The 27513-nt window shown below is 38.4% G+C and overlaps 1 protein-coding gene across 4 annotated transcripts; it reads right to left on the bottom strand.

Moving 5' to 3' along the window:
• Nucleotides 1-934: 934 nt before the first annotated feature.
• Nucleotides 935-27513, bottom strand: LOC119791198 (single-minded homolog 2-like). Of its 4 annotated transcripts, none has more exons than XM_038297160.1 (12): nucleotides 27177-27513; nucleotides 18149-18231; nucleotides 15336-15446; nucleotides 15114-15222; nucleotides 13231-13316; nucleotides 7782-7981; nucleotides 7557-7663; nucleotides 4347-4494; nucleotides 4110-4263; nucleotides 1965-2097; nucleotides 1788-1875; nucleotides 935-1318 (listed from the first exon to the last, which is right to left on the bottom strand). In XM_038297160.1, exons 1-11 carry the CDS (start codon nucleotides 27499-27501, stop codon nucleotides 1841-1843), a joined length of 1491 nt encoding a protein of 496 aa, XP_038153088.1. In that variant the 5' UTR covers nucleotides 27502-27513; the 3' UTR covers nucleotides 935-1318; nucleotides 1788-1840. The 4 variants fall into 4 exon arrangements, with proteins under 4 accessions (XP_038153088.1, XP_038153090.1, XP_038153089.1 ...); XM_038297162.1 differs by having other exon boundaries at nucleotides 1788-1863; XM_038297161.1 differs by having other exon boundaries at nucleotides 1965-2094.

The raw sequence follows: 27513 nt of genomic DNA, 5'->3' as shown, positions 1-27513 counted from the left end.
TTTTCATGATATTCTAATTTTATGACCAGCACCTGTACAATATTATAGTGTATTAGGTTTGGTTTCATTGGTTTACTCCATCTACTTCTGTCTCCTTGAACCCCAGTCGGCCTCAACAGATGGCGGATGGAGTCACAGCCAAACAGGAATAGACCAGATGAAGCTACCATGATGAGAAAAAGCAGAGAGACAATGAGTCGATGCAATCAACTGGTTTTCCTTAGATCGAAAACTTTGAATCAATCGTTTGACTGGATGATCTGGTGAACTGTAAAGTGCCTTGAGATGACATGTGTTGTGAATTTGCGCTATAGAAATAAACTATATTGAATTGATGGAGTCACAGCCAAACAGGAACAGACCATATGAAGCTACTATAATTAAAAGCAGAGAGAACAGATTCTGCAGAGTGGGAGAATAGAGATAGAATGAAGCAGAATGATGAAAAAGGGGTCCCTATGTCCTCCAGAAGTCTAAGCCTATAGCAGCATAACTATAGAGATAGCTCAGGATAACCTGAGCCACTCTAACTAGAAGCTTTATCAAAAAGGAAAGTTTTAAGTCTAGCCTTAAAAGTAGACAGGGTGTCTGCCTCACGGACTAAAACTGGTAGTTGGTTCCACAGGAGAGGAGCCTGATAACTAAAAGATCTGCCTCCCATTCTAAGATCAACGATGATCTTTAGATTCTGAACTTGTTTTGCATTATGTGTTTTTTTTCCAGCTGTTAATGTTGCAGCGTACTGTGCTGTTAAATAGTCACTGTTCTGTCATTCCGACACGCTGATCCATTATGATCAATAAATACCCAGTTATACCAGCATGACAATGAGCTAAAATAAAAATTATTTAAAAGCAGTTTTATTTTACCTGTTTAGACTGTAGATTTGTATTTGTTTTATATAAAATCAAGAAATAAGAGCAAAAATTTCATCTTATCTGACTCATTCATACTTTATTATGAAACGACCACAACATAAAGACTAACTACTGAGGATCCTTTGAGCTCCCACATGCATTTATTAGAATATTAGATCTCCATATGTTCTGCCTCTGGGTGGAGAACTTCCTTTATATTCAGGGTTTATCCAGCTTCATTGGGAGATTATGGATGGATACCTAACTTTAGCAGCATTGGGTCTCTCAGCGCCTCTTCTTTGGTGTTGTAAAGTCTTTATATCCTCATTTATATAGAGTTAATGATGTAGGAAACATCCAGTCCTTGAACCACGGAGGAGTCTGTAATGATCATTTGGTTTATCCTTTAGACGGCTGATAGCAGGCAGGTTCATATCTATGGTCAGAGGTCAGCCAAGGCTCTGGGGAGGCAAACAAAATGTAGGGAAACATGTTTAAAGCAGGCAAATGTCTGGTTCTGGTTATAGGTCATCCTTAGAACAAAAAAAAACGAAAAACAGAACTAATAGATTTCAATGCATATGGCTGCAGACATTTAGCTCGGCGTCAAAGTATTTCTAATTCGTTACTTGACACCTTTGATGAAAACTACATAGAGCTGCAGAATTTGTTGTTTGTTTTCTGGCTCTGAGTTTCATTTGCTAATGCTGCAAAGCACTAATTGTTTTTTTGTTAAAATTTTGCTCTCAATTCGAGATAGTTTGGCTCATTTATTCCCACATTTTGTCATAATGAGCAAGGCTCAACTTTGGGAAAACTATGCAAAACAGGTTGAGACAAAACAAAATATTTTTTTGCAAATCCTGCCTTTTGCTATTTATTTTTTTTAGGATAAAAATGTTCTGCCATGTTGACAGTATATCAGTGCACCTGTGTGTTTGCTGGAGGTTTTGGAGCTGTCTGCGTTTCACCCATCGGCTCTTTTACTGTCCAGAGATCCAATGATCTGTTGAGGCAGCTGAGAAGAGGCAGCTGAGTGAGGAATTGGCCAATGTTTGTAGGATTTCAGGAAATTTGGAGTGTCCTTTGTGTTGCAGGAAATCAGACCTGCATCAGGGTTCAAGCTAGAACTTCTCTTTCTGGAGACTTTATCCGCTTGATGGATGGATCTCTGTTTCCGGTTCCTTTTCCATGGGGAAGAGCTGGGGAGGGCTGGCTGGAGAAGCCTGGAGATGTGCTGCTAATCATTAATAAAGGCATGTTAGTAAATTATTCTTTTGGAAAAATCTTCCTAAATAAAAATAATTTCATCTTCAGTCCTGCTGTTTTGATTTGGAGCTTTTTACAAAGAAATAAACCAGAAAAATCATAAAAAAAAATCTCTTCACAGATTTTATTTAATAGTTTCAGTTTGTTCAAATTAAAAGACATATAAATAAAATAGAGTATAAGTTTTATTGACCTAAGTCTGTTTTAAAAAGGAAGAATATCTTAAAATACATTTAATCATTTCATCTTTACTCGTCTTTTCTCTCCGTTATTTAATACCCTAATGGAAGTAAGAGATTTCTCTTTTATTTATTTTATTGCTTTTACATATTTTTATATTGTTTTCATTCATTTTGAGTGCATTTCATAGTGTTTGTATGTCTGCTTTTGTGCAGCACTTTTTTTATGGTGCTATATAAATGAAGCTGGATTGTTTTGGACTGAGTGTTCAAGTATTGAACACACCACCATTTGTCTCAGTAAATAAATTTCTAGAGGTGTTTGTTTTTACCAGATGTTTTCACCCATCCATGCAATCCACACATAAAACGAAATAAAAAAATAGATGTCCAGAAATTAAGTTATGTGTTACGATGTCAAATGTCACCGGGGAAAAGCATTGAACACTTTGAGAATTACGAGGTGCAAAAAGGCATGGAAAGCCAAAACACCAGCCCAACGTCCGCCTTACTCCTAAATCCCTTAAGTTCCTTATGTTCCTAACAGAGTACTTCGCTCTCAATCTGCAGGTTTACTAGTGGTTCATAGAATCTATAAAAGTAGAATGGGAGGCAGATCTTTTAGTTATCAGGCTCCTCTCCTGTGGAACCAACTACCAGTTTTAGTCCGTGAGGCAGACACCCTGTCTACTTTTAAGGCTAGGCTTAAAACTTTCCTTTTTGATAAAGCTTCTAGTTAGAGTGGCTCAGGTTATCCTGAGCTATCTCTATAGTCATGCTGCTATAGGCTTAGACTGCTGGAGGACATAGGGACCCCTTTTCATCATTCTATCTCTATTCTCCTATTCTGCAGAATCTGTTAGTTCAATCTCTAACCTTCTGCTCTCTCTGCTTTTTCTCATAGTAGCTTCATCTGGTCTGTTCCTGTTTGGCTGTGACTCCATCCTGGAGAGAAATATCACCTGTGCTGCTGCCATCAACACATTTGTTTCTAGATGTTGTAGATCGGCCTGTTTTTCAGTGTAGTCCTGTTTCTCTGGCTGTGACTAACTGGATGTGCTCTCTTCATCCTCTGACAGGGGAGCTGGCTCGGAGCTCGTCTGCCTGGCTGTGTGTTTCCTGGACGGGGCCGCCTGTGGAGCTGGTTGACAGTTGCCTTTTGTATCTATGCTTGTTTTTCTATGTCTGCTTCTGTCTCCTTGAACCCCAGTCAGCCTCAGCAGATGGCCGCTCACACTGAGCCTGGTTCTGCTGGATGTTTCTTCCTGTTCAAAGGGAGTTTTTCCTCTCCACTGTCGCTACAAGCATGCTTAGTGTGAGGGATTGCTGAGAGTCAATAAGTCAATGCAATCAACTGGTTTTCCTTAGATAGAAAACTTTGAATCATTACAATATTATAGTGTATTAGGTTTGGTTTTATTGGTTTCAGGCTGAAGTGCCTCGAGATGACGTGTGTTGTGAATTGGCGCTATATGAGTAAACTGAAGGTTTCTGTCTCCTTGAACCCCAGTCGGCGTCAGCAGATGGCGGATGGCGTCACAGCCAAACAGGAACAGACCAGATGAAGCTACTATGAGAAAAGGCAGAGAGAGCAGAATGTTAGAGATTGAACTAACAGATTCTGCAGAGTGGGAGAATAGAGATAGAATGAAGCAGAATGATGAAAAAGGGGTCCCTATGTCCTCCAGCAGTCTAAGCCTATTCTTTACTACTGTTCAATACTTATTTCATCCACTGTAAAGAAATTGGTCTAAAAATATATAAAAGCAACAAAGCAAGTAATAAAATACAATGAAAAAGCTACCTGGTTATAAGGAGCTGGTCTGATTTTCACCTGCTGCCGGGCAGCTTTGGTTCTAAGCTCTCTGTGGTTTTCCAGGCATGAAGCAAAGTGGGGAGAAGGCTCAACAGCTTGGATCTGCTCTGCAGAGAACTGCAGCTCTTTGTACTCGGTGCTTCTGTGCACAAAAAGACACAAACGATCCTTAAAGTTTTCTTGTGATATTTTCTATTTCTGGAAGGCAGAAGGCTGTAAACTCACGTGAGGACGTAGTTCACACTGACCACGCAGTGAGGTCTGGAAGAGCGACTGTTGTGGACGATGGTAGCATAGCTTTGCACCCACACCCAGCCTCCATGCTTCGCTAACATGCGGTAATACTTGGTGGTGACTTGTCCTTTAGTGAGCACTGAAAGGACACAAAGAAGCAAAGTATGACTTCTGATGGTCGTCTATCCAAAAGATTCACCATGTTTGATTTCAGTGAATTTGCTCCAGTTAATAAAAGATTATTTGATTTAAGAGGAAATGCCTTCATAGATATAAACCCACAAACACACAGATTAAAGAATGTATAGCTCAGCTCAAAGTAACACAGCATCAGTCAAAAACCTATTTAGAATATTTTAAAAGTGGAATACCATTCTGAAGCTTCTGAGAACTTTGAATTTTATGTTCTGCCTGAGGGGCAGACATGTGAAGAACCTCAGAACAGCAGGGTTAAAACATCACCTTGGAGCATTTTGTTAAAGGAAAAGTCCAGTCATTTCAGAATTCAAACTTCTGAAAGTAATTTAAATATAAAATTAGTCCATCCTGTTCAATAAATGATCAGTGTTTTTAATTCAGAGTAATTTTCATGTGAATGTGTTTTACTGGAGGCATCCATGTTTGTCAAAGAACACTACTGCCACCTACTGGTTTGTGTTGTCACGGTGCGGTATCGGCTGTTGATCAAGTCCCAGTGCTGTATCTGGTGTTTGTCACAACGCGCTATTATCCAAGTCATCTTGAAAACATTCTTCTTCCAAATGTTGGCTACATATTACGTGTTTTTTCTCTGGCCAGAAGTTCGATGGCAAATCCTCCCTCTTCAAGTTGGCGATCCAACGACCAACCCGTCCGTGGAGGATCAGGAATCAGAAAGGTGGAATAACTCTTTTCTTTAACTTTTACCCGATGTATTCCAGCATCCAGCCGCCATGCACGTGGGCATTGTCAGTTTCACTATAGCTCTGGTGAATTTCAATGGTGAAGTCCTCTGGAAATCTTCAATAATTGTTGTTGATTGCAGATGTGTCTAGTAGTTCCCATTGGTTTAGCTTGGAAAGCGGGGAGAATGGCGCTAGGCTTACCGCACCGTGACGTCACTGCTGGAAGATGGCAGGACTGCTGACCAGACTTTTCCTTTAAATGTTTGTAGAAAGTGTCTGTTCTGCTGCCACAAACTTCTCTGCATTACACAAAACCCTTTTTCCACATCTTAAAACTATTGCCTTTCCTTTCCTGGACCCTTATGGATGAATGGAGTATAAAACAATTTAAGATTGAATTTATATACCGGCTTCTGGATGCCTTCAAAGGTATGATTGTTGCAGCTGCTTTTTCATATTTACGTTGTACCACGCTCCATACCTGTGCTCACTGTGTCTATAAAATGAACTCGGTGGTTGAATTGTGGAGAATCTTCGCTTTCTAACAATGTCTAACATATCTATATTGGTAAAAGATTAACCCGTGTTATTTTCCAGCATACTGCTGTGTTTGATGTAAATATAGAAAAACGATGAGCCAGCGAACCAGTGGCATTTAAGATGTCTTCTTTATTTTATACCATCCACTATATATATCTGGATACACTGTATATAATTCATGTACCTTTTCCTCCTTTGTGCACCTTCTGTTGTTTATAACCACTGATGTAACAAGTGAATTTCTCAACTGTTTTTTTTTATTTTTTGCAACACTAGTAGCTGTTTTTTTTGACAGTAGGCTGACAGGAAAGGGGGGCTGAGAGAGGGGGAAAAGGACCACAGGTCAGACCCGAATCTGGCTCAGCCGTGTCGAGGACCAAGGCATCTGTGCATGAGTCATGCGCGCTAAACACTGCGCCACAGAAGCACATCAAATATCTCCATTGTGAGATCAATACAGTTCTATCTAATCTAATCTAATCTTCCATCAGTTAGTTGTGAGTCTGTGTTGATCAGATTAATTGTAACAAAACTGTATGCAGCCAGTGTTAATTTTGTCAAGCAGGACGATGACAAAAACATTTTGTCCCTTTTTCCCGTGACGATGACGAGACGATGCCGCACAAAAAGTGTTTCCAGGAAATAAAAATATGACGAAAATAAAAAATTATTTTCGTTAACGAGACTAAGACCAGACGAAATTTACGGGAAATGGACGAATGGACGTTAAAAAGTGTAATTGTTTATGATTAATTTATAATTGTTTATATAAGTGTTTCTTGAGTTTAATAGAAGATTAAGCGTTGTTGCCCTGTTTGTCCCTACATGGCGCCTGTCCCACAGGTCAATAGCAGCAGAGGGCTTATACTACTAGTTTAACTTCGCAGTCATTGCATGGGGCTCAGATACCTGTGTACAGTTTGTTGTAGCAAAGAGTCACCAAAGAGTCTGCGGCTTCAAAATGGCAGGGAAGAATACAAAGAATCTCAAACAACATCTGAGGTGCCAAAATGCTGCCATATGATAGAAGGAAAGGAACGGTTGGGCCTGGAGTAGTAGGAACGTGTGTGTGTGGGTGTGTGCTTTCCTGTATCTGTCTGTCTCTCTGTCATAGAAGAAAGATGTTCTACTGATACACTGGATATTAATCGTTTAATAAAATTTTCTTCCTCCCAACTAGATTCCTGACACAGTGACACCACAGCCAAATCAGATTTGGGGAAGGAAGGGAAGTCTGTTTGAGGATGAAGACTTTGTGGATAGGACGAAACAAGCCGACAAAAGGTTCAATGTGTTCAGTGGGATATATGTTAAAAAGAGAATCCGGGTGAGGTTTTATTCTGTACAGTGTTATATAAATAAATATATAGCACTCTCTCTGGTCACCTACAATTTTGGGGAGGTGCTCCAGAGTGTCTGCGGAAGGGGGGGGCATATCTGCGTTAACTGGGACACACACGCAGATTACCTGGTTTCTGAGCATAAACCAGGCTTAATTCCTTTGGGTCTTTTCACCTAATATGAGGTTTTCTGTTCATTTCTCTTCTTTATTCAGAAATGATGTGTAAATGTTTTGGTGTTGAACACACTGGGCTTGAATGTTGCTAATGCATAACATATACAGGAGGTTTAAACTGGGGGATGACATGTTAGATGATTTAGCCAGTAAGAGATGTAGAGCGGAAGCAACACTAGTGGCTTCTGCTAAAGTTGTAATAGTTAAACTAGTCCATTTAACTGCCACCCTGACATCTACCCGGACGGTTGGATAACTCACGTAGATGGTGGGAATAACGCAGTTGCAGAACATCCCAGGTGTGAACGTGGTGGTATAGGGTTTTCTCTACAAGGTCCTGAGGCTCATAACCTGTCAGCTCGGTAACCCTGGCTCCGGCAGAGCAGAGAACACAGGTTACACACTGAAAGGCTGCAGCGCACTCAAGCCTGTTAACAGCAGAGCGGACTAAGTGAAATTCTCCAATAAACAGAAACTTTTTCTTACCTCATGTCTAAAAAGATGAGCTTCAAGTCGAGGCTCGCCCGAAACATGAACATGTTGCTGTAAAGTTTGATCTCAGTGATCCCGCTGGGGGGCAGGGAGTGACCCACCGCCACTAGACCCAGAGTCTGATAGCAGCATTCATACAGTGTCATCTCAGTCCGGTGTAGACGCAGCTTCAGGTAGCCACTGCAATGGATCACCTTGGAAAAACAGGGTGCCATGGTACTTTCCACAACCATCATAGTGTAAAGCAGCAATTTAAAGACATATTCTAAGGGAAAGGAAGACTACTTAAAGGAATAGTACACCCAAAACATGATTAGCCTTCATTTTCTACTCACCCCCATGCTGAACAACACTCTGGAGTACTTTTTTGATATCTCAAATGCATCTGGAGATCTGGGAGGCTTCTTGCTGTCTGCTGACATTCAAATAATGGAGGTCTATGGTGCCAGAGACAGAAAGGTCCATAAAAGTCCACAAAAACGTGTCAATATTCCTCCATACTGCTCGTCCAATGTATTCCAAGTGTCCTGAGTGGGTAGCGTCCATAATTTACTCGAAACGAAGTCATTTAGAATGTTTTTAGAGCATAAACAGTAGTGTATAGGATTTCCTGAAAGCGCGCACATGCGCGCTCACGACGCTACGGAAGCCGGCAGACCAAACCAGCGCATTCAGCTCGGCAAAGAACTCATGCTCTTCCTCAACACTGAAGTCCTCAGACATTTTTCTTTCGTTGTTTCTTTCTTTGCACAGGTAAACAGCACATTTCTTCTTCTACGCTTGCATTATTGGCAGAGCAGACGCTGAATGCGCACTTTCATCTGGTTTGGTCTGCCGGCTTCCGTAGCGTCGTGATCGCGCATGTGCGCGCTTTCAGGAAATCCTATACACTACTGTTTATGCTCTAAAAACATTCTAAATGACTTCGTTTCGAGTAAATTCTGGATGCTACCCATTCAGGACACTTGGAATACATTGGACGAGCAGTATGGAGGAATATTGACACGTTTTTTGTGGACTTTTATGGACCTTTCTGTCTCGGTCGCCATAGACCTCCATTATTTGAATGTCAGCAGACAGCAAGAAGCCTCCCAGATCTCCAGATGCATTTGAGATATCAAAAAAGTACTCCAGAGTGTTGTTCAGCATGGGGGTGAGTAGAAAATGAAGGCTAATCATGTTTTGGGTGTACTGTTCCTTTAAAATGATTTTTACTGAGGGGCTGTAAAAGGGAAAGTCAGCTGACTGCACTTTAAAGTGGATTTCAACCTAAAGAGACTCACACAGAGAAAAGACACAGTTAGAAAACTATTCAGTCTATTTATACAGGTAACAAAGTCATATTCTTGAAAATATTTCTATCTAAGGAAAACCAGTTGATTGCATCGACTCCTTGTCTCTTCAGCAATCCCTCCCACTGAGCATGCATGCAGCGACAGTGGAGAGGAAAGTAAGAAACCTTCCAGCAGAACCAGGCTCAGTATGCAGAAGCAGATATACACATAAATTAAATAAGTTCTTTGATGGTTGGGCCCCAGAAAAATACTTTGATGCTGTGAATCAACATACGTAGTAACCTAGAAAACAATAAAAGCAGTCTTCCCCAAGGGAACACTGGTGGTGGAATAAGCCAGAGGGGGACTCAGAATAAGGGAGTAGATGGGGTGGAGGGGAGTGAAAGTTTGGTTGTTTGCAGGAGACAGAAGCTAGGCCAGCACCTAAAAGAAGAGGATGTGCACCAAATGGAAAATAAAAAATGACAACAAAGGAGGTTTTATTTTCTTTAGGAATCCAAAAATTGGTTAAGCTTTTGATACTTTAAGTTTGCTGATTTAAGCTGATTTTTGGCTATTTGATTAAGGAGGTAATTTAATGACCCTTCAAAAATAAAAATAACAAAGAAATAAATGGTTAAATGTGCGGAATTATAATTGGAGAATTATAATTCTGCACAATAAGAACTGCCTCAGCAGGCAGAAGCTGCAGAACTTCTATCAGTTTGCTGCGATCTCATCCTCCATCATCTGCTGGGAAAACAGCATCAGAGCAAACGACTGAAGGAAGCTAACAGAAAAAGCCAGTTCTAATTTGGGAACCCCTCTAAAAACTCTGGAGTTGATTTTAGAAAAAAGTATTTTTTTTATGAAATGATTGTGATTATGGAGAACTGTGAGCATCCTGTTCATCAGACTTAAAAACAACAGGGTGTCTTCAGTCTGCATCTCCGGAACTGCTGCTGCTGGTGAGCGGCTTTAAACATTTGAAGTGTCTTTAAGAAACCCATGAATCCACCTGGGATGCATTAAGTATTTTTGTATTGTTTTGGTTTTTTTTTACGAGTAATTGGTGCTTTACATGTAGAGTTTACTCCAAGCTGTCCTGGTTAATCTTTCAAGCCTGAAAGTCGATTTTACGAAAATGCAAACTCATACTTCACCTCAAAATGAATTCTGTAGCCAGTCTCAATTCTAAACAAGTACCATTGCTTGGGTTTACAGTTTTTTTCTGTTGAAAATTGCTGATTGGTCAGCAGAAAAGCTTTTGTTTAATGCAAATAAGTTTGATTTCAATGGATTCAGCTTGTTGTTGCCTTTCATTAACAAAGAGTCTTTATTCACCACTCTGTGTGTCGTGGAAACCAGACAAATAATAAACAGCAAATGCAGATATAAGAATAAAGTAGATACTTTTATGCAGGAGTGTCAGATGAATATCTGTACCTATGATGAGTCTGTCTCAGCCTCTGTTATTGTTGATAAGCAGGAAAATTCCCAATGTGAAGTTTTTGGCTTCAAAAACACAAAAATTTGGATGGTGGATCAAACTGGGGTCAACTTCCAAAAAAAATAAAATAAAAAAATCAATCCACTGGACTTTGTTTCCAAGTTTGAAGATGTTTCTCTTTCCATCCAGGAAGCTTTTTTAATTCAAAATGTCAGAAATAACATTGACTTTGAGGCTTTATGGGACAGGTGTCAAACCGGTTCCAGAAAGGGCCGTGTGGCTGCAGTTTTTCTTTCCAACCAAGCAGTAGCACACCAGACTCAATTCACGTCATCAAGTCATCATGTTCAGATTGAACACCCTTGATCAGATGACTGGAGTCTGGTGTACCATTGCTTGGTTGGAAAGAAAACCTGCAGCCACACAGCTCTTTCTGGAACCAGTTTGACACCCCTGCTTTTTAGAGTGGACCAAAAACAAAGCCTTATTTTGGCTTAGAAACATGCAAACTGAACCTGACCAGTGGGTCCGTCCCTTTGGAATGGGAGTCGTTTTGTTTCTATTTTAGCCTATAATACCCAAAATCTGTCTATGTCTCTGAAAAGGTGGTCATTAAAGGGACATAGACAGTTTTCACAATAATTCGGAAAAAAATATTTTAGTGCAGCAATGATGAAATGAGAGCACTCTCTGTTCCTTCTAAATAACAATCCATTCCTTAACCCCTTGATCTTTATCTAGTTTTCATATACAAACAGCTCTGCAGAAAAGGAAACAGTATGTAGTGTCTATCAACCTGTTGTCGGAATATTTTGATTTCTCTTCTATTATATATTAATTTATCCTATCTACTCACTATAAAAGTTTTCACTGAATCTGTTTCACCGTGAAGGCCACACCATTCTCTGCAGGATGGTGTTTGTAGACCAGACATTGCTTCTTCCCATAACAAATCAGATTCTTTCTCAAGGTTTATTCATAACATGTTACTGTTAACCAAAGTGTCTGTAATTTATTTTGACTCTGACTACTTTTCCATTGTTGTAAGTCAGGAGGAACGAATGCTGCCCATGCAGAACAGGACAGAATGCTGTGCCATAAGGGCTGTATGATTAACTGTTATCTCTTTGTAAAGATATGAATAAATGTGCCGACTGAGTGAAATCCATCGATCTCCTTTTATTTAACCAGGGTGAATAGTTTGAATACTTTTTTCCCATGACACAAACCTAAAAAAACTCCTGGATAAGATTTTGAACTCCAGCGTTGAGTGCTTGCATGCTTGGAAGTTCTGACTCTTGGACGGCAGGATGCTTGAATGTGTCTTAAATGGCCAAGCTCCATCTTATATCAGAGATCTGATTGTTCCTTATGTTCCTAACAGAGCACTCCACTCTCAATCTGCAGGTTTACTATTGGTTCCTAGAATTTCTATAAATAGAATGGGAGGCAGATCTTTTAGTTCTCAGGCTCCTCTCTTATGGAACCAACTACCAGTTTTAGTCCATGACGCAGACACCCTGTCTACTTTTAAGGCTAGGCTTAAAACTTTCCTTTTTGATAAAGCTTATAGTTAGAGTGGCTCAGGTTATCATGAGCTATCTCTATAGTTATGCTGCTATAGGTTTAGACTGCTGGAGGACATAGGGACCCCATTTCATCATTCTGCTTCATTCTCTCTCTATTCTCCCACTCTGCAGAATCTGTTAGTTCAATCTCTAATGTTCTGCTCTCTCTGCTTTTTCTCATAGTAGCTTAATCTGGTCTGTTCCTGATTGGCTCTGACTCCATCCTGTTTGAGTCATTGAGTCAGTGCAATCAACTGGTTTTCCTTAGATAGAAAACTTTGAATCAATTTGACTGTATGATCTGTAAACTGCCTTGAGATGATACGATGTGAATTGACAATATATAAATAAACTGAATTGAATTGGATTGTCCCTCCCGATGCTTGAACGCACTGTTGGACCCTGCGACGCCATCCCCTATAGACTTTGTATGTAAATCAGAAGCTTTGAGTGATGCTTTATGGGACTCACAGCATTAATGAAGCACAACCAAAGCACAACTTTTTCTGTCTGCCAGAATCCTTTCTTGTACTCCAGTGATGAGGAATGGAGCGTTTGGAGTACCATCATCAGGTGTGGGCTTGGAGAACCACCTCAATTGAAAAGTGTCTGAGGTAGTTTGAGCATTGAATGACTCAACTCAGCAGAAGACCAAAGATACTCTTATTATGAAGTGTATATTCAACTGTTTGGAAGCCTTTGCAGATTCCTAACAATAATTCCACAGTGGAAGTGGAGAAGGTCTGGTTTCCTTTTTGGACCTGTGACCCAAAACCTGATAGCAGTTTAGTAAATAAGTAACTGGGCGGATGGGTGTTTGATTCATTGAGAGAACCTGCAGCTGGGAAATGTCTTAGTTAACCTACCCAGTTTGGAGGACCTGGGCCCATGTTCCAAATCTGCTCTGTTCCATATAACAGACAGAGCTGGAGTTTGGTTTACTTTCTTCTGGTATTCTGATGCTAATTGCATATCCGACTTTGAAAAACCTGAACATGTTGTATTTGGTTTGATTATGGTTGTTAAAACTGAAACACTTTTGTTGTCATAGATAAAGAACTAGATAGGGGTAAAATAATTTCATGCAACCAGGCCTAGTGGTGCTGTGAGAAAATCTCAAACTGTAGGAACAGAAAGCAAGCTGTACATACCTTATAGCCTCCATAGGTTAACCCAGCATTCCTTTTTGCAAGGACGCATTTCATCCTCAAAAAGAAGGATCGCTCAATTTCATATTCTGTTCAGGAGCATAAATATCCAGATTTAATGATGTGTTGATACAAGGCTTTGTTTATATTCTGTAGGAAAGTTTTCTTTTTATACCTTTACTCATATTATTTAGTGTTGGAATCAAGACCACATCAACCGAGATCAAGGAGTATTGAGACCTTTAGAAGCCGAGACAGGACCAGGACCTCATATGGTGTTGTCTCGGTCTCGCCCTCTTAAAAGGCCTCTGCAGTTCCCGGCCTTGACTCAGTCTCTAAAGGTCTATCCCTTTTATCTGCCTCTTAAGATCTCTGCCTTGTCTCAGCCTCTAAAAGTCTCTGCCTCTAAAGGTCTCGGCCTTGACTCGGTCTCTAAAGGTCTATCCCTTTTATCAGACTCTAAAGGTCTCTGCCTTGTCTCAGCCTCTAAAAGTCTCTGCCTCTAAAGGTCTCGGCCTTGACTCGGTCTCTAAAGGTCTATCCCTTTTCTCTGCCTCTAAAGGTCTCGGCCTTGACTCGGTCTCTAAAGGTCTATCCCTTTTCTCTGCCTCTAAAGGTCTCTGCCTCTAAAGGTATCGGCCTCTAAGGGTCTCAGCCTTTTCTCAGCCTCTTAAGGTCTTGGCCTTGTCCTGGCTTCTAGAGGTCTCTGCCTTGTCTCGGCCTCTAAAGGTCTCTGCCTCTAAAGGTATCGGCCTCTAAGGGTCTCCGCCTTATCTCGGCCTCTTAAGGTCTTGGCCTTGTCTCGGCTTCTAGAGGTCTCTGCCTTGTCTCGGCCTCTAAAGGTCAATCCCTTTTCTCCGCCTCTTAAGGTCTTGGCCTTGTCTCGGCTTCTAGAGGTCTCTGCCTTGTCTTGGCCTCTAAAGGTCAATCCCTTTTCTCAGCCTCTAAAGGTCTCTGCCTCTAAAGGTATCGGCCTCTAAGGGTCTCAGCCTTTTCTCAGCCTCTTAAGGTCTTGGCCTTGTCCTGGCTTCTAGAGGTCTCTGCCTTGTCTCAGCCTCTAAAGGTCTCTGCCTCTAAAGGTATCGGCCTCTAAGGGTCTCCGCCTTATCTCAGCCTCTTAAGGTCTTGGCCTTGTCTCGGCTTCTAGAGGTCTCTGCCTTGTCTCGGCCTCTAAAGGTCAATCCCTTTTCTCCGCCTCTTAAGGTCTTGGCCTTGTCTCGGCTTCTAGAGGTCTCTGCCTTGTCTTGGCCTCTAAAGGTCAATCCCTTTTCTCAGCCTCTAAAGGTCTCTGCCTCTAAAGGTATAAGCCTCTAAGGGTCTCAGCCTTATCTCAGCCTCTTAAGGTCTTGGCCTTGTCCGGGTCTTGCCCTCTAATGATTTTTGGCCTCTAAAGGCCTCAGCCTTGTCTCGGTCTCTAAAGGTCTCTGCCTTGTCTCGGTCTCTAAAGGTCTCGACCTTGACTCGGCCTCTAAAGGTCTCAACCTTGACTCGGCCTCTTAAGGTCTCAGCCTTGACTTGGTCTCTAAAGGTCTCTGCCTTGTCTCGGTCTTGCCCTCTAAAGGTCTTAGCCTATAGAGGTCTCTGTCTCTGTCACGGTACTCCTTCGTGTTGGATGGTGGGGTCTTGACTACAACGCCAATTTCATTATTAAACAGCAGGTTTATTTGGACCTAACATAATCAATGATGAACACATGAGGCACACCTCATCCCTCCACACACAACAGGTTGAAAGGATTTTCCATGTTGCTTTCTAGCCAAGTTACATTATTCCTGGTTCAAAATTTTACAGTATAGCTGCACTTCTACACAAGATGATATGAAAATACAAAATATGAGCATTTCTAAAATTCAAACTGCCTCCTAAACTGTGAGGGCTTGTGGTACCTGGACAGAAGTAGTGATGCCGTGGCTGTTGAGCACTTAGTATTGCTGTCACCTCATCATGGTCTGATGGGTGGATGTATTCAAATATACTATTTCCTGTTAACTCCACCTGCAACATAAACATTTACAGCAGCTAATATTTCTTGCAGAAATTGTAACAATTGAACGTTTTTGAAGCAAATAAACAAATTTGTTGCTACATTTTATCAAAAACCTACAGACCTGAAGGAGGGAGGGCCCTACCTGGGATAAGCCGAGGTGGACTGATGCTGTTTCCGAGATGTACATTATTTTCCCATCGGGTCCAATGACAAACAGGAAGCCATATAGAGTCTGAGGACCAAAGTGACAAGCAGCTGATATTTTATATAAAATTGGTAATAATTTTTTTTTTAAAGAACCTTATCATCAGAACAAAACCTTCTGCCTGCATATGAATATTTTTTTTAAAATACTGATTTGATGATACTGTAATTTTTCTATAAATAGATTCACATTCCCTGGTTAAATACAAATACATGAGCAATCAGTAGGGATATCTGACGCTGTGTGTAAAACCAAAATCAATGAGTAAAGCAGTATTTACCATTTACCATGATGGACTGCTGGTACGGTTCTATTTAGTTTTTATAAATTCTTTTCTGAAATGATTTGGAACAAGATCAAGATAGATTATTTCTCCTTACAAAAGAAGAAAAATATTTGGAAATTCTCATTTTACATAAATTCCCATAATCTTTATCTGGGTAAAAAAAAGCGTCTGTTCATCTCAATTATTTGTAAAAACGAATGTGTTAGGCAGAAATTCTTTTTATATCTTGAAACAATGCAAAATATTTAGAATTGCAATGACACTAATTTCCAAATTACAATTTTAGATTTAGACGTAGACTCAACTTTATTTAAAACTTGTAATTACTCCTGAAGGGAAATTCTGGTTCCATTAGGTTATATCGAGTACAAAGAGCTAAAGCAAGATGACATTAAAGATAAAAATAAAACAGATGATTTAAAAAGAGTGTTTAAAGTACAAAAAAGTTGTAATGTCCTGGAATATGTTTAATTTAGACATAACAAATAAAAATATCTACACAGTATAGAGCTAAGGGAGAACTACACACTACTTTACTTGGAATTTCTGCACTTGCACTGCAGAAATGTATTGACCATATAAATAAGTAAAATTAATACAGACTACACAGAAGTTGACTTGGATTATTGCAGTTGTACTGCAGAGATGTACTGACCTTATAAATAAGTTAAAAAAAAATTACACAGGCTACACAGTAGTTGGCATGTGTTATTGCACAGTAAGAGAATACAATATTGCACGAGTGACAATAGGAAATGTTTTTTATAGGATGTCCAAGGAGGGGGGTGCTGACCCTTGCCCCTCTTCCCATCACCTCCTCCTTCCCCCAAAAAGGAGTTGACAGCTTGATGACTTGAGGAACAAAGCAGTTCAGCCGTCTGTTGGTCCTACATTTGGGAGGAGCAATCTCCCACTGATCAGGCTCCTCTGACTGGTGAACCTCTTAGAGAAAACATGCTGATCAATAGAAGCTATTGCTGGTGAAGATTCACAGTCATCCAGGTCATAGAAATTACAAAAAAAAACTAAGAAAACAATCCACTGGACTTTGCTTCCAAGTCTGAAGATATTTACTTCCCATCCAGGAAGCTTTTTCAATTCAAAATGTTATGGCTTAGAAAACATAACATAACACAAATTGAATCAGAAAAAACAGGTCCGCCCCTTAGTAGTGGAGTTCACTGAGGTCTTTGTTAGCCTGGATACCGGATACTGGCCTATGCCTCTGAAAAGGGTCACTGGTAGCCTGGCTGACCAGATGAGATGTTTGGTCCCCTGCATAACAATGAGGATTATTTTGATAGCAAGAAATGTTAGCTGCTGTTGAAAAAAAATTATTAAAAATACTTTGCACAATTAACACATTTATTATGAATATTTAGGGAAATGATTTTGACTTTTTTATTTTACTGTTAAGTGTATTCTGCTTTTGATTTAGTTCACGGAAGCTAGGTTGTCAGGGCAACATCAAGAGGTCACCAATTAAAGAGGTATCCCGCTCACGGCAGCGGACTAGTAAATTTACAGTCTAGTGACAGAATCGAACAGGAAATATGGCACAGAAAGGCATTTAGGATTCGTATGCTCATGAGAGACTTTATTTCCACGACCCCAGAGTGCACCTCAACATTTGGACTCCTGTTTTGGTGTCCAAATGTTGGCGGTGGTTTGTTTTTTTAACTTTTTTTTATTTTTTATTTTTTTTACTTTTTTTGGATTGGAAACTATTGTTTTACTATTAATTAGGAGAGAAAAAATTCAAACCAAATAAACTACAAGTTGATGAAGTATTTATAAGTTTTCACATAAACTACAGTATAAAATAACATCAAAACAAAAAAGGAAGCAAATTAAAACAATGAAATACCTTGAAACACATCTCAGGGTAAAGATGTTTATTAATAAAAGCTCTTCTGCTGCTTTTTAGCCAGCCTCTTCTACTACATTGTTTCAATTTATGGGCCTGATCTTTTGCAAGTGATATAAGCTATAAGATGTTAAAATGTGCAAAAGTTTTTTTTTTAAAGAAAAAGAGCAGATAATTAGTGATACTGGCAGCTTGATGAGTTTCTAAGTCATGTGTTTGGATGGGGTCAATAATAATAATAATAAAATAACGATAAAGGTGTTACTAAATATTATTTGTGGTGTACTTCTCATAGATAGCCAATCTCAAAGTGCTCCAAACAAAAGTAAAAAAAATTATGAAAATAAATTGAGTTCAATACAAAGAAATATTAATTAATTAAACACCAGGAAGTTATAATTGCTGAATGAGGTGCTATAGATGCGCCAATTAACCTAATGGTTATGTTTTTGGTATGTAGGAGGAAGCAGAAGTATCTGGAGAGAACACACACGTGCACACGCACCGATAGTATTAAACTAGTTAAGTAAAACAACATACTTAACTCTCATTCCAAACATCACAGATTATACTAACTTGTAAAAGATGGGAGCACAGGTCCTTGGTCACGCTGCCCAGAGGACCGAAACTTGGTAAGCTGTCCCACCCGTCTCCAAGACCTGTATGATGGACATGATGACAAAATATTTCAAGTTATGCATCAGACTAAACATGAATATGTCTGCTTCTGTCTCCTTGAACCCCAGGCAGCCTCAGCAGATGGCCGCTCACACTGAGCCTGGTTCTGCTGGAGGTTTCTTCCTGTTAAAAGGGAGTTTTTCCTCCCCACTGTCGCTTACAGCATGCTTAGTGTGAGGGATTACCTTTGAGTTGATGAGTCAAGGCAATCAACTGGTTTTCCTTAGATAGAAAACTACAATCAATTTGACTGGTTGATCTGATGAACATTAATGTGTCTTAAGATGACATGTGTTGTGAATCGGCACTATAGAAATAAACTGAATTGAACAGACTCAAATAGAGTAGAAAAGAATCAAACATCATAGAATAGAATAGAACAGCATAAAACAGGACAGAATACACTGAAAAAAGGAAAATCTATACAAGTGTAATAAACTTGAATTCAGCATTTTGGTCTTATTACACTTGTTTTTCAATGTATTTTCTTAGTAAGACTGAATATTGTTAAGATTATTTGACTTGTTTTAAGAAAATTCATTTTTTTAATCCGAACTAGATAATAAAACTAATTCTGAGCAGCTTTTTTCTTAAAATAGCTCACATTGCGGACTGAGTCTCGTTAACATTTAGACTGTGAGTACATTTTTACTTGTTTCAAGACAATAAGACAATTTATATGAACCTGTTTTAAGAACTGACCCCATCTAATTAAGATATTCCAGCTAATCAACTGTGATTGCATTCAAACTGATAGGGTTATTGAGATTGTCATTTATGATTTAGCTTTGAGATTCTGAACCTTAGCAGTGGACCATTCACTGTTTACAATACATCATAACTACTGTACTTCATACATATGCTTATTATAATAGAAGCTCTGCCTTAAAGGGGAACGCCATTTTTTTTACATTTGGCCCTTAATTTTACATTATTACATCGTGTTCTATGAGTTTAGTGTCATTTGGAGCCGTTCTCAAGATATTCCGTTAGGTTATATCCAAGTAACTTCTGCTAAAATATTAATAAAAAAAAAACTTTTTGAAGTTTTTGTCAAGTGTATTTTTCCCATTCATTCACTACACCTAAATAATGAAATAAATTCTAGCTAAGAAAAACAGACTAGTTTTAAGCCTTTAAATGAACTGGTATCAAGTACATTTGCCTTGTTTTTAAGCCTGTCGTTTGCTCGTTTTGAGCAATAATTGGTTAGAGGTTATTAAATTCTAAGCAATAATTACTAATAAATCAGAATACATTGCTTAAAATAAGAGAAAAAATCTTAACGAGTAAAAGAAAAAAAAGATTTTTCTACTTGATTTAAGTTTTGTTGGATGCTTACTACTTGGATATTAGGTTCTTGTTATAAGAAATCTTACCAAGTGTCATTTGCTTGCTGCACTAGCAGATTATTTTGCTAAAAATAAGCAATAATTCACTTAAAACACTATATTTTTTTCTAATTTTTTAGAAGGCATTTTTTGTTGTGTAGAAAAGAATAGAATAGAGCGGAATAGAATTTAATATAATATATTTAAAAATTAAAGCCAAGACACACTCATTTGTTATTTAGGCTGATATGATCACAAATATGGAAAAAATGACAATTAATAATCTACACAGCAGCAGACACTGCCAGTCACAGGTGCCATCTAACAGAATAGAACAGAACAGAATAGAACAGAAGAGATCACAACAGAATAGAAGATGATAGATTAAAACAGAATAGAACACAATAGATCAGTATAGAACAGATAACTTCATTTATCCCTGAGGTAAAATAGAGTGGGCTAAGAGCAGACAAAAACAAACACATTATTAAGTAAGAAAACAAGTAGGCAGGAAACAATGAGCGACCAACAGGTCTGCCAGGATGCTTAATGAAGTACTCTAATATTTCTTTTTAAAATGTATTTAAATGTCTTGGAGTTCAGTAAGAGAAGAGCAACAGGAATGGATATCGCCCTCTTTTTCAATATTTTGCTAATTGGGGCTAATTGCGTCCCAGAATCCCCCGTACTCCTCACCATCCTGGCCTATCCTGTGTTGTGCAGCTCCTTTAACAGACAGCTGAGCTGATATACAGGATCCCTTTAATTGCCATCTTGTACAAAACGGGCTGCAGTTGAAAGGTGAGTCCAGTTCATTTCAACCTCCTGAGAAAGTGGAACAATTGTTGGGGATGTTTGATGAGGTAGAAGGCGTTCTCAGTCCAGAATAGGTCAGAGGAAATAATAACCTCTGGGAACTTTATGGTCTTTTCATACAGAAGATCATGTCAATCTTCCTGGACCTCATGTAGTCTACTGGGACTTTTTAATGACTGTTATTTGTTTTAATTAATTTATTAAGAATGTTATATAAAAAAAATTCCAGATGAAAAGGAAAAAAGGGAGCCCACTTAAAGGAAAAAAAAGATAAAAAAGTAACAATGGGAATGGAAAAAAATACTCATTGGCTCTTTTGGAAGCATCTTCTTGTTGTGAGTATTTTTGGCTTTGAGCATTTTTGGATTTTTGTGGATTTATATTCTGGGATTTTTGCTTCTGTTAAAGGGGAACACCGTTTTTTTTTTCACATTGGCCCCTTGGTTTTACGCTATTACATCATGTTCTACTCATCCATATTAGTTTTGTGTCATTTGGAGCTGTTCTAAAAATAAGAAAAACCGTGCGCACCAGCTAGCATTTATTCATCTTGTCCGCTGAACTGCTGCTAGTTTTCCTCACATGCCTGGAAGATGTCTAGTGCTGCTACCACAGATGATCTCGCTCTAGAAATGGAATTGAACGATTCAGATAAGCTGAATGAATAGAAGGGGTAGAGCGTAGCCGCCTGTGGCCCGGGCTGCCTGTCAGAACTCCAGTCCGGCACCGGATGATGTCATACACGCACTGCTTTGTTTTAAAAATATATAAATAGGGACAGTGATTGGCCTACATGTTCTGAATGCTTGCGTAACATAAAGAATAAATGATGAACAGTTTAGATTGTGCCTACAAGTCATTGGACATAGGAAGACGTTACTTGAATATAACCTAACGGAATATCTTGAGAACGGCTCCAAATGACACAAAACTAATATGGGTGAGTAGAACATGATGTAATAATGTAAAATCAAGGGGTCAATGTAAAAAAAAAATGGTGTTCCCCTTTAAACTTTTGGTTATCTAAACATTCAATTTACCACCATAGTTTTGTGTCTGCATTTGGATCCTGTCAAACCACCACCTTCACTGTGACACAGCTGCTGGGTGGAAGGTCTGCGATGATGCTCTTTAGTGCACTTGGGGTGCAGCAAGCTCTCTCTGATATTTGTCTCCATATCTGTAAAAGCTTTATGCATGTGGTGGAAAACGTGCAACACTTCTGTCATCATCCAGGTGGCCTTACAAGTGAGCCTATTCGAATACTCCTCTGACCTGCAGATAAGATGCTGGCCCAACATAAGACATAAAATTTAATGATGCCACTTAAGAGTCAAGGAATTGATTTAGAATCTAGCTGTACTCCAAAAACTTTGTCGGTCAGGTAGGTTGAGTCTGGAGGCTTATAACAGCCCACAAAGACACATTACTTTGATGAGCCCCTGTGGTGCAGCACAGATCTCTACAGGACGTTAGTCAGGACAAGCCTGTCAGGCGACAGGCAAACAGTGAGATGATCCTGTATTTACTGCGTTAGATGGCGATCCACTCCTGATGGCGCCCTCCATCTTTTCTTTCAGAATTCTTGGTGGGAAGGTCATTCAAAGCATTGGAGAACGGAAAGAATATGATCCTCCCAGTATTTCAATCCACTGGACTTTGTTTCCAAGTTTGAAGATGTTTCAAGACGTTGACAAAATGATAGTGTTGAGTTTGAGGCTTTATAGACCAACAAGGCTTCAACTCAACTGAGTTGATTCCTTCCCGCTATGATTGTAACACCAACCTCTTTACTGGGGAACAGAAGACCAGATTGGTCAGTTGCTGACAGGCCTCCAGGATTAATTGACAGGTGGCTCCACATCTCTGATGATGGCGTAATCCTTTAAACTCCCCTTGTTGACTTCTAAAGCCTTCAATTAGCAGGTGAAGACATCGATGCATCGTCTTGTTTATAATTCCAGTGTCATAAAGAAGCGAGAGGCCCTGGTCTAGCTGCCTCAGCATCCTTAAGACTCTAGTGACTTTTCCTGTTTCGAACCAAACATTTTGGACCCTTCATCCACTAAATCTCAATGCTGGTTCTACTTCTCTAATCTATAAACCAAACTCTCCATCAACCAAAACAATAATGTGTTCTTTAAGCCTTTTACTAAAGCCCAGATAGTTCTGACTTCATGTATTTGTATCAATGTAACAAAGCTTTATAATTATCATTATCATTATTATAGTACAATATCCTTTGAAATGTAATTTAAAAAATCAGCTTTTTTAAAGTTGTTTGGTGGTGTGACTAATTATTTCAAAAAGAAATTAATAACAGGGACTTAAAATTGAAAAGCAGTCCTGGAGATTATATTAAGAGGCGGAGGCTTAAGGAGGAAATTAAAGTGGAGGGATAGAAATGCGGGGGTCAGCCTGAGGTAATCAGGAAGGCTCCATCTATAAAGGAAACAATCCGATCAATAAGGTCCAAAGGTGGAATAATGGGATAAAGGCTTTGAATATAAACATTTAGGGAAGAGCGAATCATTTCAAAGAAAGCAAGTAAAACGATGTTGTGATAAAACCAAAAGAGCCAAAAAAGGTTCTAAACCTTTAAAGAAAGAATATATTATAAAGGAAAATTCCAGTCAGCAAGGAATAATCAATGGATCATTATTTATACCTAAAACTAAAACGTTCGCTGTGATTTAATGAATTTACTATTAATCAGTAAAAAAAATAAAAATAATAATTTTTGTCCTGATCACTGAGTCCGGGAGCGGCCATTTTGCCCAAATATAGTAACCCCTCCCCCCTGCCATCTTCCAGCAGTGACTGTCGCTACCCGATCCGTACCGGTAACACGATCCGTACCATCAGCTCATTTGCGCCTGCGCGAACAGAATAACTTCCGGGTCGCCAAAAAATAATGTAATTACGGTACTGAAAAAACTTTATTTATATCCTTAAATAATTAAAGAATACTAAACTACATCGTAAAGTCAATGTTGAAGACTTTTCTGGAAGAAATGGATGCTTTTTAAATTCAATCCATTGTATTGCTTGACGTCATTTTTTCTGGAATAAAAATCCAAATTTTCGGGAAATATTCCCTTATCAGTGAAAAACTGCAGGTCACGAAAGGTAGCAAATGAATCCATTGTGGGATCAGTACTGCTGGAGTGCATAGTTAAGTTCAGAGTAAATCAGATATTTAAACAAATTTAAATATATACGCTGCTCTGAGCATGCGCATATTTGCGCATGCTCAGAGCAGTCAAAGTAACTATCACAAGGTGATTGAAGTTTTTTTTGTATTTCTGTTTTTTTATTTTTAGAAAATGCAATATTGACGAAAATACAAAGATATACAAAAAGAAACCCATGCCTCTAAAAAATACAAAAGAATAAAAAAGTAAGAAAAAGGATATATTGCCACCAAAAGTTATTCTGTTTGCGCACGCGCAAATGAGCTGATGGTACGGATCGTGCTACCGGTACGGATCGGGTAATGACAGTGACGTCACGGTGCGGTAAGCCTAGCGCCATTCTCCCCGCTTTCCAAGCTAAATCAATGGGAACTACTAGACACATCTGCAATCAACAACAATTATTGAAGATTTCCAGAGGACTTCACCATTGAAATTCACCAGAGCTATAGTGAAACTGACAATGCCCACGTGCATGGCAGCTGGATGCTGGAATACATCGGGTAAAAGTGAAAATAAAGAGTTATTCCACCTTTCTGATTCCTGATCCTCCACGGACGGGTTGGTCGTTGGATCGCCAACTTGAAGAGGGAGGATTTGCCATCGAACTTCTGGCCAGAGAAAAAACCCGTAATATGTAGCCAACATTTGGAAGAAGAATATTTTCAAGATGACTTGGATAATAGCGCGTTGTGACAAACACCAGATAGAGCACTGGGACTTGATCAACAGCCGATACCGCACCGTGACGTCACTAACCAGTAGGTGGCAGTAGTGTTCTTTGACAAACATGGATGCCTCCAGTAAAGCACATTCACATGAAAATTACTCTGAATTAAAAACACTGATCAATTATTGAACAGGATGGAATCATTTCATAATTAAAGAATAATATATAGAATAATATCTTTTAAACGCTGTCATTTTAGGTAAATGGTAAATTTTGTTTTCAAAGGTCACCAGTGTTCATGAGGCCATTGTGAAAGTAAAAGAAAGGCTTTAATGGTAAAATGATGCAACTAACAAAAAGATTAAACATGTAACATGTGAATTAATAATTTTGGGAGTAGGAATGATTAAGCAGTGTTTAAAGAATGGAATAAAATTGTTAAATATTGTAATTGTTCCAAGAGCTCAAATTATGTGTTTATTTAAATAAATTGTTAAAGCTGCTTGTAAAGCTAAACATATTCACAACTGATGTCGTTTAAAATACAAAAGTGTTGAAACTGTTTTTAAAAAATATTAGTTAAAAACTGTCTTTGACCTAAAGGCTATTGGACTTTTATCTTTTGATGAAGCAGTTTCAGCATTACATATGTTCTTTTCTGCATAACAACAAAATAAAAATAAACAGAAAAGGGGCGATTCTAGGATCAGAGGCTGAGCTCCCAGAGAGCTGTCTGGGCAGATAAGATTCATTTCACTGTTTTCTACACATATTTTTTAATACTTGTTCAGTGCATTTTGCTAAAGACTCCATCATTCACTAATTCATCGTATCTAAGACATGAGCCAAAACCTGACAAGCAAAGCAAAAAGCAACATTTTTAGAAGAATATTCTAACCAATTAAAGCTTTTAAATCAACTCATTTCATGGAAACCTTTGAATCAGTTTTCATGAAATGAGTTTTCACTTCTTTTGTGCCAAATTAACTTCCCTGATATATGTAAAATAGTCAACTGAATGAAATGTTTTTCTTTGCCAGTTTAACTCCTGTCACTATTCTGTCTGTTTTTTTTACCTGTTTTTTTCTGACCTTTCACCTTTCGCACACCTTGCTCCGTTCCCCCTTCTCCCTGTTTAGACTGGCAATCATAAAATGGATTATAAATAAAAAAAAATAAAAAAATACACCATCAATAGGTGCAGAAATCGGACTGAATATTGTAGAAACACCTGATTGCAATGATTGCTTCAAAGTGTTGCTCGACATTTTGGTTCATGATCTCCATTAGGCTTGTTTACCTTCTTTATTTGTTTGTTTATTATTTCTGATGAACCAGAACATAATTGAAGGGGTTAAATAACCAAATACTGTGTAGTTTTTCCAATATCACCTTTTTTGTTATTTATTTTAAAACAGACGCAACAGAAGCAGACGGTATTAGAAAAAAAAAAAAGAAAAAAAAAAAAAAAACAACAAATCATATTTTAGGGGCTTTGATTTAAATGAGGGTTGCTTCAAACCCGCCAAAAATAGGTTAAAAACGCCAATGGTTCAGAGTTTCTCAATCAGGAATCAAAAATATTTTGCTTTTTTAGTTGTTTTCCATTAGATTGGATGTGTTTTTCATAATTCCTTCTTTTTTTCTAGCATCGCGGCTGGTTTTTCACCGCAACCCTCCTCTGACGTCAGATCTGTCCTACTTTAGGGGTTTTTATCGGCCTGCTGTTCAAAAAACACCAACATTTCCAACTAAGGCCCGCGCAAAACATTAGTTACTAAAATGTTTTGCAACTTAGTAGAAACGAAAAATATTGTTATTTATTGTTTGAACCTCTAAAAAAGTGGTCAGAAAATAATTTTTTTGCGAACCTCCCCCAGCAGCCGCTGTGTTAATTACTCCAATTAATGGGAGGCTCTAACAACATAAAAAATTGCAGATATAAAAATTAAATTACACAATTTTATTCTAAATTACTGAAATATATTCTGCCTGCCAAAAGCAGAAAACAAAATTGCTAGAAATGACAAATTACAAAAACTGCGCATAAATGAGTGATTTTAGTATCTTAGCATGCAGATATAGAGAAGACAAGTTCTCTGGAAGAAGAAAGGATGCAAAAGGATTAAAGTGAGGAAAAACTCTGCGGCTTGGTTCCAAAGAAGTAGAAAAGAAAAGAATTCAATCCGCTTGACTTTTTTTCAGGTTTGCAGACGTTTCTTTTCCATCCAGGAAGCTTTTTCAATTCAAAATGTCAGAAATAGCGTTGAGTTCCAGGTTTTATAGAGTGGATAAAAGCAAAGCCTCGTTTTGCTTAAAAAAAACATGCAAATTAAACAATTGGTCGTTTCATCATTTTATCCATAAAGGGCTCTTTATTAGGAGTTAGTTTTAGCTCAAATAAACTGGAAAGGACGTAGCATAATAGTAATAATAAATATTACTATTATTATTATTATTGTTATTATACTATTATAATATATATATATATATATATATATATATATATATATATATTTTTTTTTTTTTTTTTTTTTTTTTTTTTTTTTTAAATTGGTTAAAAAAATAAATAAAAAATGTCCTTCTCCCTCGGCATTAACGTGATCATTTAACGGTTTTTGACATCTATTCAATCATGTTAAGTTACTTTAACACAATTATTTTATTTTATTTTAGGATATAAACCAATTGTGTTCATGATTGATTAGATGACAAACAAACAGTTGCATTTTTTTTCAGGTTATATTCGCGAAAAACGTGTACAAAATTATAATAGCCTATTATGAATCTATTTATAAACTATAGGCTTTAAAATAAATTTTAAAACTATCATGAAATTCAAATGTCTAATGATGTAAATATGATGATGTTAATAAACATCCTTTTCTCTGTTAATGCTCTGGATGAGGTGGTACCGTGTGGGAGGAGCGCTCTCATCCGGAGGTAGCTGCTGCTCAGGCGGATGATGGAGGCCTTGTCCAGCTGGGAGCTGATGGCCGCCGGCAGAGGAAGCAGCTTCGCCAGCTCACAAAACTCTCCGTTTTCCTTCTCTCTGCGCGTCTTTGCAGCGTTTTTCGATCTTTCTTTCATCTCTAGGGAATGATTTATGCTCAAAGAAACGTAGAAAATCCTCTTTCCAGAAGTTCTCCAAGAAATAAATTCATTTAAACCCAAAATAATCTGAACAAAAGTTGCTCCCAGGTGTTTCACTACTAACGGCTTAAAATCTGTATTTTCCATCCGTGTCCCTCT

This window comes from Cyprinodon tularosa, unplaced genomic scaffold (genome assembly GCF_016077235.1).
Source record: "Cyprinodon tularosa strain WSP-4 unplaced genomic scaffold, ASM1607723v1 ctg384, whole genome shotgun sequence".
Lineage (NCBI taxonomy): Eukaryota > Metazoa > Chordata > Actinopteri > Cyprinodontiformes > Cyprinodontidae > Cyprinodon > Cyprinodon tularosa.
Note: the sequence above shows the minus strand (reverse complement) of the source record. Positions and strands in the feature narration are given on the sequence as shown.

Excerpts from the sequence above, each read along its gene's own strand:
- LOC119791198 (XM_038297160.1), bottom strand. The coding sequence starts at position 27,501 with ATGGAAAATACAGATTTTAAGCCGTTAGTAGTGAAACACCTGGGAGCA. Across the intron at positions 15,223-15,335 it reads TAGGGCCCTCCCTCCTTCAG|GTGGAGTTAACAGGAAATAG; the intron begins GTCTGTAGGTTT and ends TTTATGTTGCAG. Across the intron at positions 1,876-1,964 it reads TAGCTTGAACCCTGATGCAG|CTGCCTCAACAGATCATTGG; the intron begins GTCTGATTTCCT and ends GCCTCTTCTCAG.